Source organism: Thalassophryne amazonica, chromosome 4, assembly GCF_902500255.1.
Source record: "Thalassophryne amazonica chromosome 4, fThaAma1.1, whole genome shotgun sequence".
Lineage (NCBI taxonomy): Eukaryota > Metazoa > Chordata > Actinopteri > Batrachoidiformes > Batrachoididae > Thalassophryne > Thalassophryne amazonica.
Window position 1 is genome coordinate 38,000,857 of NC_047106.1, and position 13,390 is coordinate 38,014,246.

Consider the following 13,390-nt stretch of genomic DNA (forward strand, 5'->3'; position numbering starts at 1 on the left):
GGGGCGACGGTTCATCTTTCAGCAGGACACTGACCCTAAGCACACAGCTAAGCTATCAAAGGAGTGGCTTCAGGACAGGTCTGTGAATGTCCTTGAGTAGCCCAGCCAGAGCCCAGACCTGAATCTGATTGAACATCTCTGGGGAGATCTGAAAATGGCTGTGCACGGACGCTTCCCATCCAACCTGATGAAGCATGAGAGGTGCTACAAAGAGGAATGGTCAGACTGCCCAAAGATAGGTGCACCAAGCTTGTGGCATCATATTTAAGAAGACTTGAAGCTGTAATTGCTGCCAAAGGTGCATCAACAAAGTATTGAGCAAAGGGTATGAATACTTATGTGCATGTGATTTCTTAGTTTATTGTTTAAAAAAAAATCATGGTGTCATTATGGGGTGCTGTGAGTAGAATGTTAAAAGAAAAAATGAATTTACTCTATTTTGGAATAAGGCTGCGACATAAAAAATGTGGAAAAAGTGAAACACTGTGAATACTTTCTGAATGCACTGTATCATCCTGAGAAAAGTGCCTATAAATAAAATGGATTATTATTATTATTATTATATCAATTGTATTTAAATGCATGCATAACCTGTAGTGTGTGGTGTTGGTCTGTTACCTAGCCTTTTCATACTTTAGTTATACTGCTCAATGCGTGTTCTACTACTATTTTTTTTTTGCACATTTTTATCTTTTCTTTGCCTTTTCCCTATCCTCAAGTGATTTCACACCCTACATGTCTGATTGTAAGATTACTAACCCCAAAACCCTCAATGATTTTCATATTTATGGCTTCTGTAACCCTAACTGACCTGATTTTAATGCTAGAAACTTCAACAGACCAAGTTCAAATTAAACTATTTCCTACTACTTTTTGCTTTTTATTTTACTTTGTCTTTTGTTTATTTTATTACCTGTTGCAATTTTATTATTTTTAATTTATCTATTTATGTTTGGGCTAACTTGGTGCCCAATTTTTAATTATGTACAGCACTTTGGTTGACTGCTGTGATTTTAAACGTGCTTTAGAAATAAAGGGTGAGTAGTTATGCCCTATCTTAGATATTGCTTCAAATGATGTTATTTCACATCCCACTTTAATTATGCAGAAAGTTAAATTATGAATGCATATGTTTTATATGACTTATCATTTGAACTTTGTGCAGAATTGTATTTCAACTACAACACAGATTAATATTGATATTAAACATTTTATTCATTCATTTATTCAGTCATTTTCTATACCGTCTTAGTTTAGTTAAGGGTAACATGGGGTTAGGGGTTAAGCATTTACTTACAAGTGTCAATTTTGCTGTCATAGACATGACAGTGATAAGAAATAACTTTAAAGTGCACAATTAATTGACCAAGAGGAAGCATACTTAGGGAGAATTAAATAGGACCAAGTACAGATCCTTGGGGCACACCGCAAAACAGAGTTTCAGAAGAAGATGCAAAACTGCCCACAGAAGCACCTAAACTTCTATCAGAAAGGTAGCATGAAAAGCAATGCAAGGCCAACCTACAGGGATCCACCCACTGGTCAAGCCTATCCATCAAGATAGTGTGATCTACAGTATCAGAAGCAGCAGTGAACATTCTCCTGCATCTCTTTTTTTCTGTTGAATGAAAGCGGTGGAAACCTGACTGAAAATGATAAAGACTGTTCTGCTCATCTGACGCAGCTGTGATCAGTGGCTATGGTTTTGGATTACTCATGATGTAGCCATTTTATGACGTCATTATGGAACAAAATTTCTTGAGGAATGTTTCCAGCATCTTGTTGAACCTCTGCCACAAAGAACTAAGGTAGTTCTGAAACCAAAAGGGAATCTAAGCAAGGTACCCTCTTTCAAATTAAATGGTCAGTTGGTGTTAAAGCTCTACACAGTTTTTCAAAATGTGATATAATACAATGCAATAAGCATTGTTGGACTCCAATACTCAATACGTATCATAAGGAATAGTTCCAGTGTGTTTAATAACAAATATCTGTGTTCATGCATCCTGCAAGGTGCTAGTCAGTTCGGTTATTCATGCCTTTAATTTTCCTTCCCGGCACAACAGCACCATCAAGTGTTACAAAGTAAGATTTACAAGCAGTGGATGCAAACCCATATATATATATTTTTTTTTACAAAACTTTATTTCAACAAATGCAATAACAAACGAACAAAACACAAGGGCAAAGAGCTATACAAGAAAAATAAAAGTTCAAGTTCCTTATGGAGGTGTCAACGTTTTTTTCTGTGTTCAACAAAATAGTTCGTTTTCAGTTCACACTTTCTTTACATTTGTAACTTTTTTTATGATTGAGAAGTTGTGCAACAGTGCATTTTTTTTTAAAGATTAACGATAAACACACAAAATATAAAGGTATGCCAGGGGTCAATGAATAAAGAAAAACATAAATAAATATAAAAAAAATAACCTGTCAGCACTTAAAATATTTTACTACTCTATATATGACCTCTATGACGAACACATAATAACCTGAAGGTCGTGAGTTCGATCCTCACACGGGGCAGTGGTTTTTGTCCGCTTAGGTAATCGCACATGGTGAATGTGTGACTTTTAAACAGCAAAACTGAAATGGCAGCTTTTGGAATGCAAAAAAAAAAAAAAAAAAGGAAAATGTAAACTCTCAAAAACAAAAAAAGAAATGCCGCGTTGTCAGTCTAAAACACATTCCTTTTAACTGTAAAGGAGATTAAGGTTACAAGGTTGCTTTATTGTCTGTATGTGTGCGTACAGCAAAATTGGACTCAGTTAAAAAAAAAAAAAAACTGAACATGTACAATTTTCCCTGCATGACATTGTCAAAGTCAAATGAGTATCATTGGAGCGCCAATATTCAATACATAGGGTGCATCTGGGAAGTATTCACAGCGTTTCACTTTTTCCAAATTTTGTTTTTACAGCCTTATTCCAAAATGGACAAAATAAAATTTCCCCCCTCAAAATTCTATACACAATACCCCATAATGACAGTGTGAAAAAAAGTTTGTTTTTTGTTGTTGTTGTTTTTGTTTGTTTGTTTGTTTTTTTAGATTTGCTAATTAATTAAAAAAAAGCCCTAAGAGATCACGGTTACATAAGTATTCACAGCCTTTGCCATAAAGCTCAAAATTGAGCTCAGGTGCATCCTGTTTCCACTGATCATCCTTGAGATGTTTCTACAGCTTAATTGGAGTCCACCTGGGGTAAATTCAGTTGATTGAACATAATTTGGAAAGGCACACACCTGTCTACATATACAGTCCCACAGTTGACAGTGCATGTCAGAACACAAACCAAGCATATAGTCAAAGGAATTGTCTGTAGACCTCCAATACAGGATTGTCTCGAGGTACAAATCTGTGGGAGGGTACAGAAATACTTCTGCTGCTTTGAAGGTCGTAATGAGCACAGTGGCCTCCATTATCAAATGGAAGAAGTTTGGATCCACCAGGACTCTTCCCAAAGCTGGCTGCCCATTAGTTAAGGGTAACCTGGGGTTGGAGGCTATCCCAGTGATCACTAAGCAGGTTACAGACTGGACAGGCTGGCAGTCTGTCACAAGGCTTGAACATTTTACTTGTTAAAAAAATATATGTATCATTATTATCATGTGCACAAATGTCTGATTGTCTTTAAAAGTGGACCTTTACTCTTGGGGGGGCTGTGTGAGAAGAAAAAAAAACTTGATGCAAAGAAAAACCCGTATAATTATGTGGAAAGTGCTACGTGATTGACAGATAAGAATGTTTTATCACATGTGACATCTGTCAGAAATAGACTGCATTTATTTGAAAGAAAACAAAATCCGGGCATGTCCCATTGGGAGGAAGCCTCGGGGAAGACCCAGGATACGCTGGAGGGACTACTTCTCTCGGCTAGCCTGGGAACGCCTCGGGGTTCCCCCGGAGGAGCTGTGGGAGGTGTGTGTGGATCGGGAGGTCTGGCGGCTTTGCTTGAGCTGCTGCCCCCGCGACCAGACCTCGGATAAAACGGAAGAAAATGGATGGATGGATGGATGTTTTTAAAACTCATCATGGGTGTGCTGCTGTTTTAGCTGCACCAATGTTGCAGACCAAACGGTCCCCCCTAAAAATCGGTCCACCTTGCTTCACTGCGCATGAATCATTAGCCATGGTTCATGGATTAACACCTTGTTTCTGCTTAAAACCGAACTCCAGTCATCATCTATCTTAGCGACATATATCTGAAGGTTTTGTCCAACAATCATTTCCACATAAATTCAGCATTATTTCATCATAAAAGACGCAGCCGGTCTGCTCTGTGTCAGCCTGATCCCGTCAGATCTCAGAAGCTAAGCAAAGTAGGATCTGGTTAGTACGTGGATGGGAGACCTCTTTGGAACACCAGCGGCTGTGTGTGTTTCTCCAGGTACAACTGGAGTTGCGCCAGGAAGGGCATCCGGCGTAAAACTTGTGCCAATTACCAATGCGGATCTGGCTGTATCTGCTGTGGTGACCCCGAACAAAACTGGGAGCAGCCAAATGAACATTTCATCTTACGAGATGGATGAAACGATCAGAACACTGCGGCTAAATGAGCTGCGAGCTGATGCATGCACTGCACATCTGTCATGTCAAAGTGTCACGGAATTTCGCCTTGTTTCTGTTTAAAACTGACTTTAGAATGATTTAAGCAGTTTAAGAGGTTTTTACCTTTATCATCCGATCCCATTAATCCATTTGATTGCTTTGAGTGAAGAGACCCCATCTCAGACGTGTTGTTGTGGTCCGAAATGACGCATGTGCAGTGAAACAAGGCAGACCGATTTTTCGGGGGGGGGGGGGGGGGGACTGTTCGGTCTGCGACACCGGCCCCGTGATGTGAAATGCAGCAAGACAATGCATGCTGTTGATGATCTGTTTTTTTTTTTTGTTTTTTTTTTTACTTAAATCACTCAGTGCTGCTAAGTAAGCAACAAGTTACTACACTGGGGTTTTGTTTTTTTAATCTGAAGAAATTTTTATGTGTTTTCACTCTATAGGTTTTCCTGTGGCTGTTGTTCTGTCCTCAGGTGTCGGCCCTATCCAGAGCATGCGGGGAGTTCCTAGCAGGAGCCATGGATCTCTCTAACTGTCTGTCTCTCCTGTCTCTTGCTGAGGACTATGGCTCAACCTACCTCCTTCAAAACGCCAATGAGTTTGTGGCCCAGAACTTCTACAGCTTGTCTTTGACCAAGGAGTTTCTGAGTATGCAGGTGCCAATTTGGCAAAGGAGTTTTGCATGTTCTGAAAAAAGTTTCATTTGTTATCTTAGTCCCTTTAATTAGTTTATGCTTTGTCTTTTTAAATTTGTCTATTTTTTTCATAAACTAGATAACAGCACACGTGGGTATAAAGACAGTAAGGGCTATGACAAATTATTTCTGCAATTTTAGTGTCAGCTTTTACTGACATATCAAAGATCTGGGAGAAGTAAATCAACAAACAGGCAGACTTGACATTGGACGCAGTGACTGACTTTTGGCAAATTTGACCTTCATGGTCAATTCTGGAACTCATCTCCTCATGTGTGTCAAATTTACTTTAAATTGTAGTGAAAAACTTATTTTGACCTATGAGCTTGACCCCAGTGATTGACCTTTAGCAAATTTCATCTCACCTAAGCAATTCCAGGACCCATTTATATACGTATATGTGTGTAAAGATTGGTGGACATTTTATGGGGGTTAGGGTGGGAGTAGTTTTTATGACCTATGACCCAAATGACCTTCAGTTTTGCCGTAACAAACCCTGTAACAGAAACTCTGGCTTAAATCACATATCATATTTGGTGTAAATTGGACATAGGACCTGGGAGGAGTTGGGGAACAAATGAATCGATAAGGATTGTGTTGATTATAGTGTGTTTTTTGAGTCTCCTTTGGGTAATTATTGTTCATTTGATAGAGCAGGTTGTGCACTAACCAAAGGGTCAGTAGGGTCAATCACTTATTGGGATTGAGTGTAACAGTGTTTATAAACCGATAAACTTCTCAACAGTGAACAAATTTCAATCTTCAAACTCAAGGGATGCCATTGCACCTGTGTTAGCTTCCTGTAAATATAAGACCAAATTTTGAGGTTTTGTTGTTGACTTATAAGACTCTAAATGGTTGTGAACTCATTTATCTTACAAACTTTATTGAGCCTAATGTGCCTTCTCATGCCCTGCAGTCTCAGGCTGGAGGTTTACTTTATGTACTTAGGGTTAAGAAGTCGTCAGTGGGCTTTTTCTTATTGAGCTTTTACTTTGTGAAACAGTTTGCTGGTTGATATTAGAAAGCCAATTTCTATAGTCTCATTTGAGGCTAATGTTAAAAACTTTTTGCTGCTTACAGTTAGTTTATGGCTTTACCTCATTGTAACAACAATTACTCATTTGTATGATATGATTGGATTTGGTGTTTTGAATTGATGGTGTTCAATTTTGTATGTTTTTAAGTGTTGTGTTTTAGATGTGTTATTACTTAGAGCCCTTTGAATTTTTCTACTTGGAAGTGCTATATAAAAATTATTATTATTATTATTATTATTATTACAGGTGAAGGTGTTGGAAACGTGCCTCAGGACAGATGCTATAAATGTGCCCAGTGAGGAGGCAGTGGTGATGGCACTTCTGAGATGGATACACCATGACCTCCCTAGAAGACAGAAGTTGTTACCAGGATTATTATCTCTAACCAGACTCCACCATGTACCAGCAGCTGCACTAACGGTCTGCTCACCTGTGCACACATTGTGCCACAAAATATTTTATGCACTTGTGTTTTCCTTATCCTTTTCATGTGGTGTCTTTGCTCTCAGACTTTGTGGGATTCAGACCCTCTCCTCTGTCAAGACGAATCTTGTCTCACCCTGTTGTCGAAGGTCCAAAGCAAGCAGAGCAAGTACAGCGGCCTGTTCACTGACGCCAGGCCATCCACCACACACAGCTACATCTTCATCTACAAAACGGAGCGTGTCCACCACACCTTCTGCTACAGTCTTGAAACAGAACAGTGGAAAGAACTGGGATTGGAGCACAGTGGGCCCACACTTACAGTGCCAGACCCACCGGGTTGCTGCTTTACTAGCTTTGCAGAGAAGGTAGATTTTGAAACAGAATAGAGAAAAACCTGAGTCAAATTACATATGGCACATGGGACAAGCTTTTAGTCCGATAGTATTTAGGAATTTAATGTGAAGGTGCCGCGATCATCTCATGATAACACTCATGGTTGCCTTTTTTGGAGGGATGGGGGTGCTTGATAGGGCTATACCTAGCATGTTACTGCACATACTGATGTATCATCTAGTTTTTAATTTAACACAGTTGAAAGATCCTTGCATGTCTGATCTAGGATGTATTGGCTTTAATGCATCTAATTTCCTTGCTCACTACTCTTGTGACATTGAATCACTGTCTGTTCGAGCTGCTCCTGACACCTGAATTCCTTCCGCTTCATTTTGGAATTGACAAAATGTCCTTCCTCTTTAATATTACCTGTATTATTCTTGAAGCAGCATCACAGAGTTTTTGATGCCGTCTAGCAGCAACGTTTCATATCATAACATAGGAAAATTCTTCTGTTTACGAAAGCTGCACCTTCATGTGTGCACCTTAGTGCCTTTCCCTGTACAGCGCAGCCTACAAGGTTTGTGCAGGTAACAATATGGGCTTGCACCCTAGAGCAGAAAAAAACACAGGTGGGCAAAATGAACAGTCTACATTTACAGCTGTAGAACAGATTATTGTCAGTTGGAAAGAGGAGAGCAGTCCAAAGACACACAAGTTGTTGGCTAATGAGAAACCAGGGAAACAGTTGGAAGGTCAGGGTACACAATGAAAGCAGTCCGCGTAGTAAAAATGCATGTGTGGGAAACAGCATCAAAACAATATAGAAAATGTAGCAGAGTCAAAACACAGTCAGTAGGATAGTATATAATGTCCAGTGACAGCAGGCTAAACTCAGGAAACACAAGGAGAATGAAATGGTTCACAACAGGAAGTCAGACAGGGAGGAAAACCTGGAAAGACTATCATGGGAGATAAATGTTCTGGCACTGCAATGCAGTGCTGTGGATGGCCACATAGTAAGTAACTCAAGGAACAGTGAATTTAGTGTGTACATGAACCAGAAGCCTGGGTGTCAGTGAACAGGAAGTAAAACCACAGCTAGACAGTAAGAGCAAAAGCTTCAGAATAAAAGCACCAGAGGAAGTGGCAAAAACTATGACAGCTGTATTCTTTATAACAGACATTAGACTAGGATTGGTTAGTCAACTTTGCAGACATCTGTGAACCTCTGTGAAAGCTACACAGTGGTAGCAAGACTGGCTAAGTTGCTTTTTTTCATAGTCTGAAAAAATTCTAATCAGTGTAACAGTACAAGAGTGGAAGTTCAGTTGCCTCATCTCCCTTCATGATGCCAGTCAGCACTCTATTGTTCAGTGTGTCAGTCTCTGATTTTGCTTGGAAAGGGAGGGGAGAGGTACAATTGGTTTAATTGAAGATTGAAGCTTCATCACTAGATCGCATCATAAACTCAGTCATGCTGCTTTAATAATTTGGCCCACTTTCATTTAAAATTGTGAGATGTCAATGTACCAGTAGGCAAAATGGGACTATTTTTTTTACATTTAAAATATAAAAATTGCTGTAATACTAAATTCCTCTTTGGCATCCTTTAATGCTCTTATTTGTTCTTCCTCAATAGAATTTGGATACATTTTCACTCAAAGCTGAAGAATGCTTTGAAACTCTTCATTGGAAATATGGAAACCATCCAAAGGAATTAATCTCCTCCCACAAGACATATCATAGTCCCCAACTTTGCCCCTGTCGAACTGTATGTCTTCATTCCAGTTACTTCAGCTGTGCTCAGTGAAATAGTTTCTGACATGAAGACTACTATCTGTTGATTGGGTACTAGTCCCACTCACCATTTGAAGAAAGCCCAGCTGCCTCAGCATACTTTTCATTGAAACATTTGAAATTTTAACATTCTCAGTTTTAGTTTGTAGAGGTTCAACATCTTTACTGTCTCCCTGCATACAGATATTTGTGACAGGTGGTTGTAGGGGAAACTGTAGTCGGACAATACGCCTCCACGTGGGTGTGGAGTTCCACGATGCCACAAACGAGGTGTGGTGCTTCTGTCCTGTAACCAGAGACGTCACATCTGTAAAGGCTATGTTGAAGCCTCGCACCATGCATGCTGCTGTGACCTGCCTGGGCCAAGTGTACGCCATTGGGGGGTGCACCAGAGGGTTCAAAGAGGGAGCATCTAGTCTGCTGGAGGTAACAACTATTATTGTAACATTCATCTTGAAGGTTATGAGTTTGATGCTAGTTGTGTGTCAGTTGGTTTGGTTATGAGTAGCAGTCTGGCACAGTCAGTTCCTGCCAATGCCTCCAAAACTGGTCCCTGGTTCAGGGGTTACATGTGCTCTGTTCTCCATGTACATCTGGGATCAGGAAAGCTATGTGGCTTAAAACCTGTGCCAAGTCAGCAAGTGGATCCATATCAGATCTCCTGTGGCAACCACTAGCACAAACAGAGACACACAAAACAGTGTCTGAAAGCAAAAAATCTAAAAAAATAAAAATAAAAAAAAAGAGAGAGAGACCTGAACTGATTTCAGTGACATTTGGTGGTAGACCTGAGTTTATGGAAGAGGAGAATAAATTTTGGTGCGGATGTGGATCAAAGTTGGTTTTATGTTTGATCGTTGCTCTTTGATCCTTACTCTATTCATCATGATCCTGTCTTTGAGCATTGATTGTGCTGCTGATTTCAGCTATCCTGATTACAGGATGTCAGTGAAGTATCTTGTCCAAGGATAGAGATAAGGTAGCATGAATGGGAATCAAACCCAGGTTTACATATTGGTAGCCCAACTTGTATCCCACTCAGCTACCTGCTCTAGAAACCAGGATCAATGAAAAAGAAACTATTGGACTTTGGCAGAAGGATTTTCTAGTTTCTATTATAGCGTTTCTGTTATGTAAAAAGTATATGCACTCAGGAGGGCAAACGTGTTCTTTTCTGTAGGTGGAGTGTTACAACCCTCTGTCTCAGAGCTGGAGCTTTGTCAGTCAACTGCCAACTGCCATCTTCTACCCTGAGGCCACTGTTTGTGGTAGTATCATCTACATGTTGGGATCAGAGGTGGAGATGTCAGACCACTTCAACCCATCGCTGGACTGTTTCCTCCGCTATGATGCCCAACTGGACCAGTGGTGCCGCTTAACACTTGGCCTTGGCCAGGTTTTCCACGCAACTCTGGTCAAGTCAGTGTCAGTTAGTAGCATGCTGTACTTCTGTGACCTGTCCACGTATAAGGTGGGCCATCAGACGTTCACCAATGTATAAATATGTATGAGTGAACAGCTATTCCAACCATTCAACTTGAGATTGAACCTGTTTATGATCCAGGTGTACAGTGTTTGTCCAGAGACCTGTACAATGGAGGAGGAAGGGTCATTGGAATATGCAGGGTTTAATGCTGGGGCAGTGGCTGTAAAGGACAGGATCTACATTCTGGGAGGAGATTATTCTCCTGATGAGATCAGTGATGAAGTTCAGGTGAGCAAGACAACATTATCACACACAGAAAGTATTACTTTTTTTGTTTTGTAGGCTAAACTTGTCATGTGGGTGGTTATTTCATGTGTGTGTGTTTTTTTGTTTGTTTTTTTTATCTCTTGACATGAATCCTTGTGGACAAATAGTGTAATACTTTTCTGACATTTCTGATAGTGCCATCAGTAACAGGTGTGTTACTGAAGCAAAATCATAAATATTATTTATAAATTCTCTTTAGTAAATCTTATTATGATCCCTCGGCTCTTATCCAAAGGTTAGGTATATCTCCTGTAAAATGCAGTGAATGAATGAATAGATAACATAATTACTCAAAAACAATAAATACTATTGTCATGTAAGCCTCCATATACAGTAGTAGATAAGAGTTTGGTCAAACTTTTGAATATATATATATATATATATATATATATATATATATATATATATATATGTATATATATATATATATATATATATATATATATATATATATATATATATATATATACGAGGTCTGTCCATAAAGTATTGTACCTTTTTATTTTTTTTTAAACTATATGGATTTGATTCATATGTTTTCACGTCAGACAAGCTTGAACCCTTGTGCGCATGCGTGAGTTTTCCCACGCCTGTCGGTGACGTCATTCGCCTGTGAGCACGCCTTGTGGAAGGAGTGGTCCCGCCCTGTCGTCGGATTTTCATTGTCTGGAAATGGCGGAATGATTTGGGGTTTTTTTTCCCATCAGAATTTTTTCAGAAGCTGTTAGAGACTGGCACCTGGAAACTATTCGAAAAATTTATCTGGCTTTCGGTGAAAATTTTACGGGCTTCACAGAGAATAAGGTCTGTTAGTACAGCTTTATGGCCAGCTCTCCACAATTTCACTGATACTTACTGGACTGGTAAGCATTGAAAGCCGAGATAGACATGTCCAAACTTGTCCTCTGAGACGCCGAAACGGAGGTGTTCCTTTGTCTCGCTTCCAAAGCGAATCGGTCGTGACGCGCGAAGCCTTCGCGCGGCTTTCCATGATAAAATCTCTTGTTAAAAGTGAAATCTGCCAGAAAATGGCTGATGTCCAGCTCTTGTGATAACCAGAGAAAGAGCACATGATGGTCTCGTATCCACAGAACCATCAGCTCAGAAATGGTCTGGTGGCTTGTGCCGTGTCATCGCAGCTCGGAGCGCGGCGCACTGAGCGTCCTTAAAGGGGTCCATAAAGCTGTACTAACACACCTTATTCTCTGTGAAGCCCGTAAAATTTTCACCGAAAGCCAGATCAATTTTTCAAATAGTTTCCAGGTGCCAGTCTCTAACAGCTTCTGAAAAAATTCTGATGGAAAAAAACCCCAAATCATTCTGCCATTTCCAGACAATGAAAATCCGATGACGGGGCGGGACCACTCCTTCCACAAGGCGTGCTCACAGGCGAATGACGTCACCGACAGGCGTGGAAAAACTCACGCATGCGCACAAGGGTTCAAGCTTGTCTGACGTGAAAATATATGAATCACATCCATATAGTTTAAAAAAAAATAAAAAGGTACGATACTTTATGGACAGACCTCGTATATATATATATATATATATATATATATATATATATATTGCTTTTGTCTTATCAACGTGAGTGTGGTTGAAGTTACATGTAGCTTGAAATCAGCTTCTTTGCCAATTTTTCATTTCCAAAGACAAGGTCTAGTGGCCAACAAGGGTTCCTCTTCTTCTATATATTTTTAATATGTTGTTGTTGTTGTTGTTGGCGTCTGTCTGTCTCGGAAGACAATGGAGTCTTTGCGCCTGGTAAAGTCAGTCTGTGGTTTAGTGGCAGCGCCTGCTGTGGCTGAACAGGCCGATTTGGGAGCAGCAGGTCCTGTTGCAATTTCTGCAGGTGTATCCCGCGCCAGCCTCTCCCGGTACTGCCACTGATGCTGCATTCTGTCATCTGCGTTGTCTTTTCTCCTCCCACTTGTCCTCTCTTCTACTCTTGCACAGCTGCACGCTGCTCTTCACTGTGATCCTCCAGGCGTCTCGGTCAGCAGCTATGGATTCGAGGTCGGCGGGGCGGATGTTGCCGAGTTTCAGGTCTCTCTTACAGACATCCTTGAACCTGAGAAACGGTCTGCTGGTTGGTCTGGTGCCAGTAGCTAGCTCGCCATACAGAATGTCTTTTGGAATTCAGCCATCCTGCATGCATACGACGTGACCGAGCCAACGTAGACGTCTCAGGGAAAGGAGGGCAAACATGCTTGGGATTTTTGCTCTGGCAAGCACGTCCTTGTTAGGGACACGGTACTGCCAGGTGATGCCCAAAATCTTTCTGATACTGCGCAGGTGGAAGGCATTCAATCTGCCCTCTTGGCGCGAGTACAGGGTCCATGACTCACTCCTGTAGAGGAGCGTACCCAGAACGCAGGCCTGATACACTCTCATCTTGGTGTTAGTGGTCAGCATGGTGTTGTTTCACACCCTCTTTGTCAGGTGGGCCGTTGCTGTTGCTGCTTTGCCGATGCGAGTGTTCAGCTCAGTGTCCAGTGAGAGGTTGCTGGTTATGGTGGAGCCCAGGTAGGTGAAGTCCTCCACCACTTCCAGTGTGTGGTCGCCAATTGATATGCGGGGGATGCTGCTGATGTCTTGGCCCATGATGTTGGTTTTCTTGAGGCTTATAGTTAGTCCAAACTCATCACATGCGTGAGCAAAGCGATCTATGAGTCGCTGAAGGGCTTCCTCAGAATGTGTGGCCAGGGCAGCGTCATCTGCTAACAGCATCTCCCTGAGGAGGACTTTGCGGACTTTGGTCTTGGCATGCAGGCGGGCCAGATTG

The 13,390-nt window shown here is 40.9% G+C and overlaps 1 protein-coding gene across 2 annotated transcripts in view; it reads left to right on the plus strand.

The window, feature by feature from the left end:
- kbtbd3 (kelch repeat and BTB (POZ) domain containing 3) overlaps nt 1–13,390 on the plus strand; it is a 28,711-nt gene that overhangs the window by 11,349 nt on the left and 3,972 nt on the right. Inside the window, exons 5-10 of one of the 2 annotated variants that reach the window (XM_034169411.1) lie at nt 5,032–5,214; nt 6,540–6,713; nt 6,803–7,084; nt 9,036–9,278; nt 10,033–10,323; nt 10,417–10,566. In XM_034169411.1, the coding sequence (XP_034025302.1) occupies nt 5,032–5,214; nt 6,540–6,713; nt 6,803–7,084; nt 9,036–9,278; nt 10,033–10,323; nt 10,417–10,566 (1,323 nt within the window). The remainder of the gene's footprint in view (nt 1–5,031; nt 5,215–6,539; nt 6,714–6,802; nt 7,085–9,035; nt 9,279–10,032; nt 10,324–10,416; nt 10,567–13,390) is intronic. The other variant, XM_034169412.1, reaches the window with a different exon arrangement.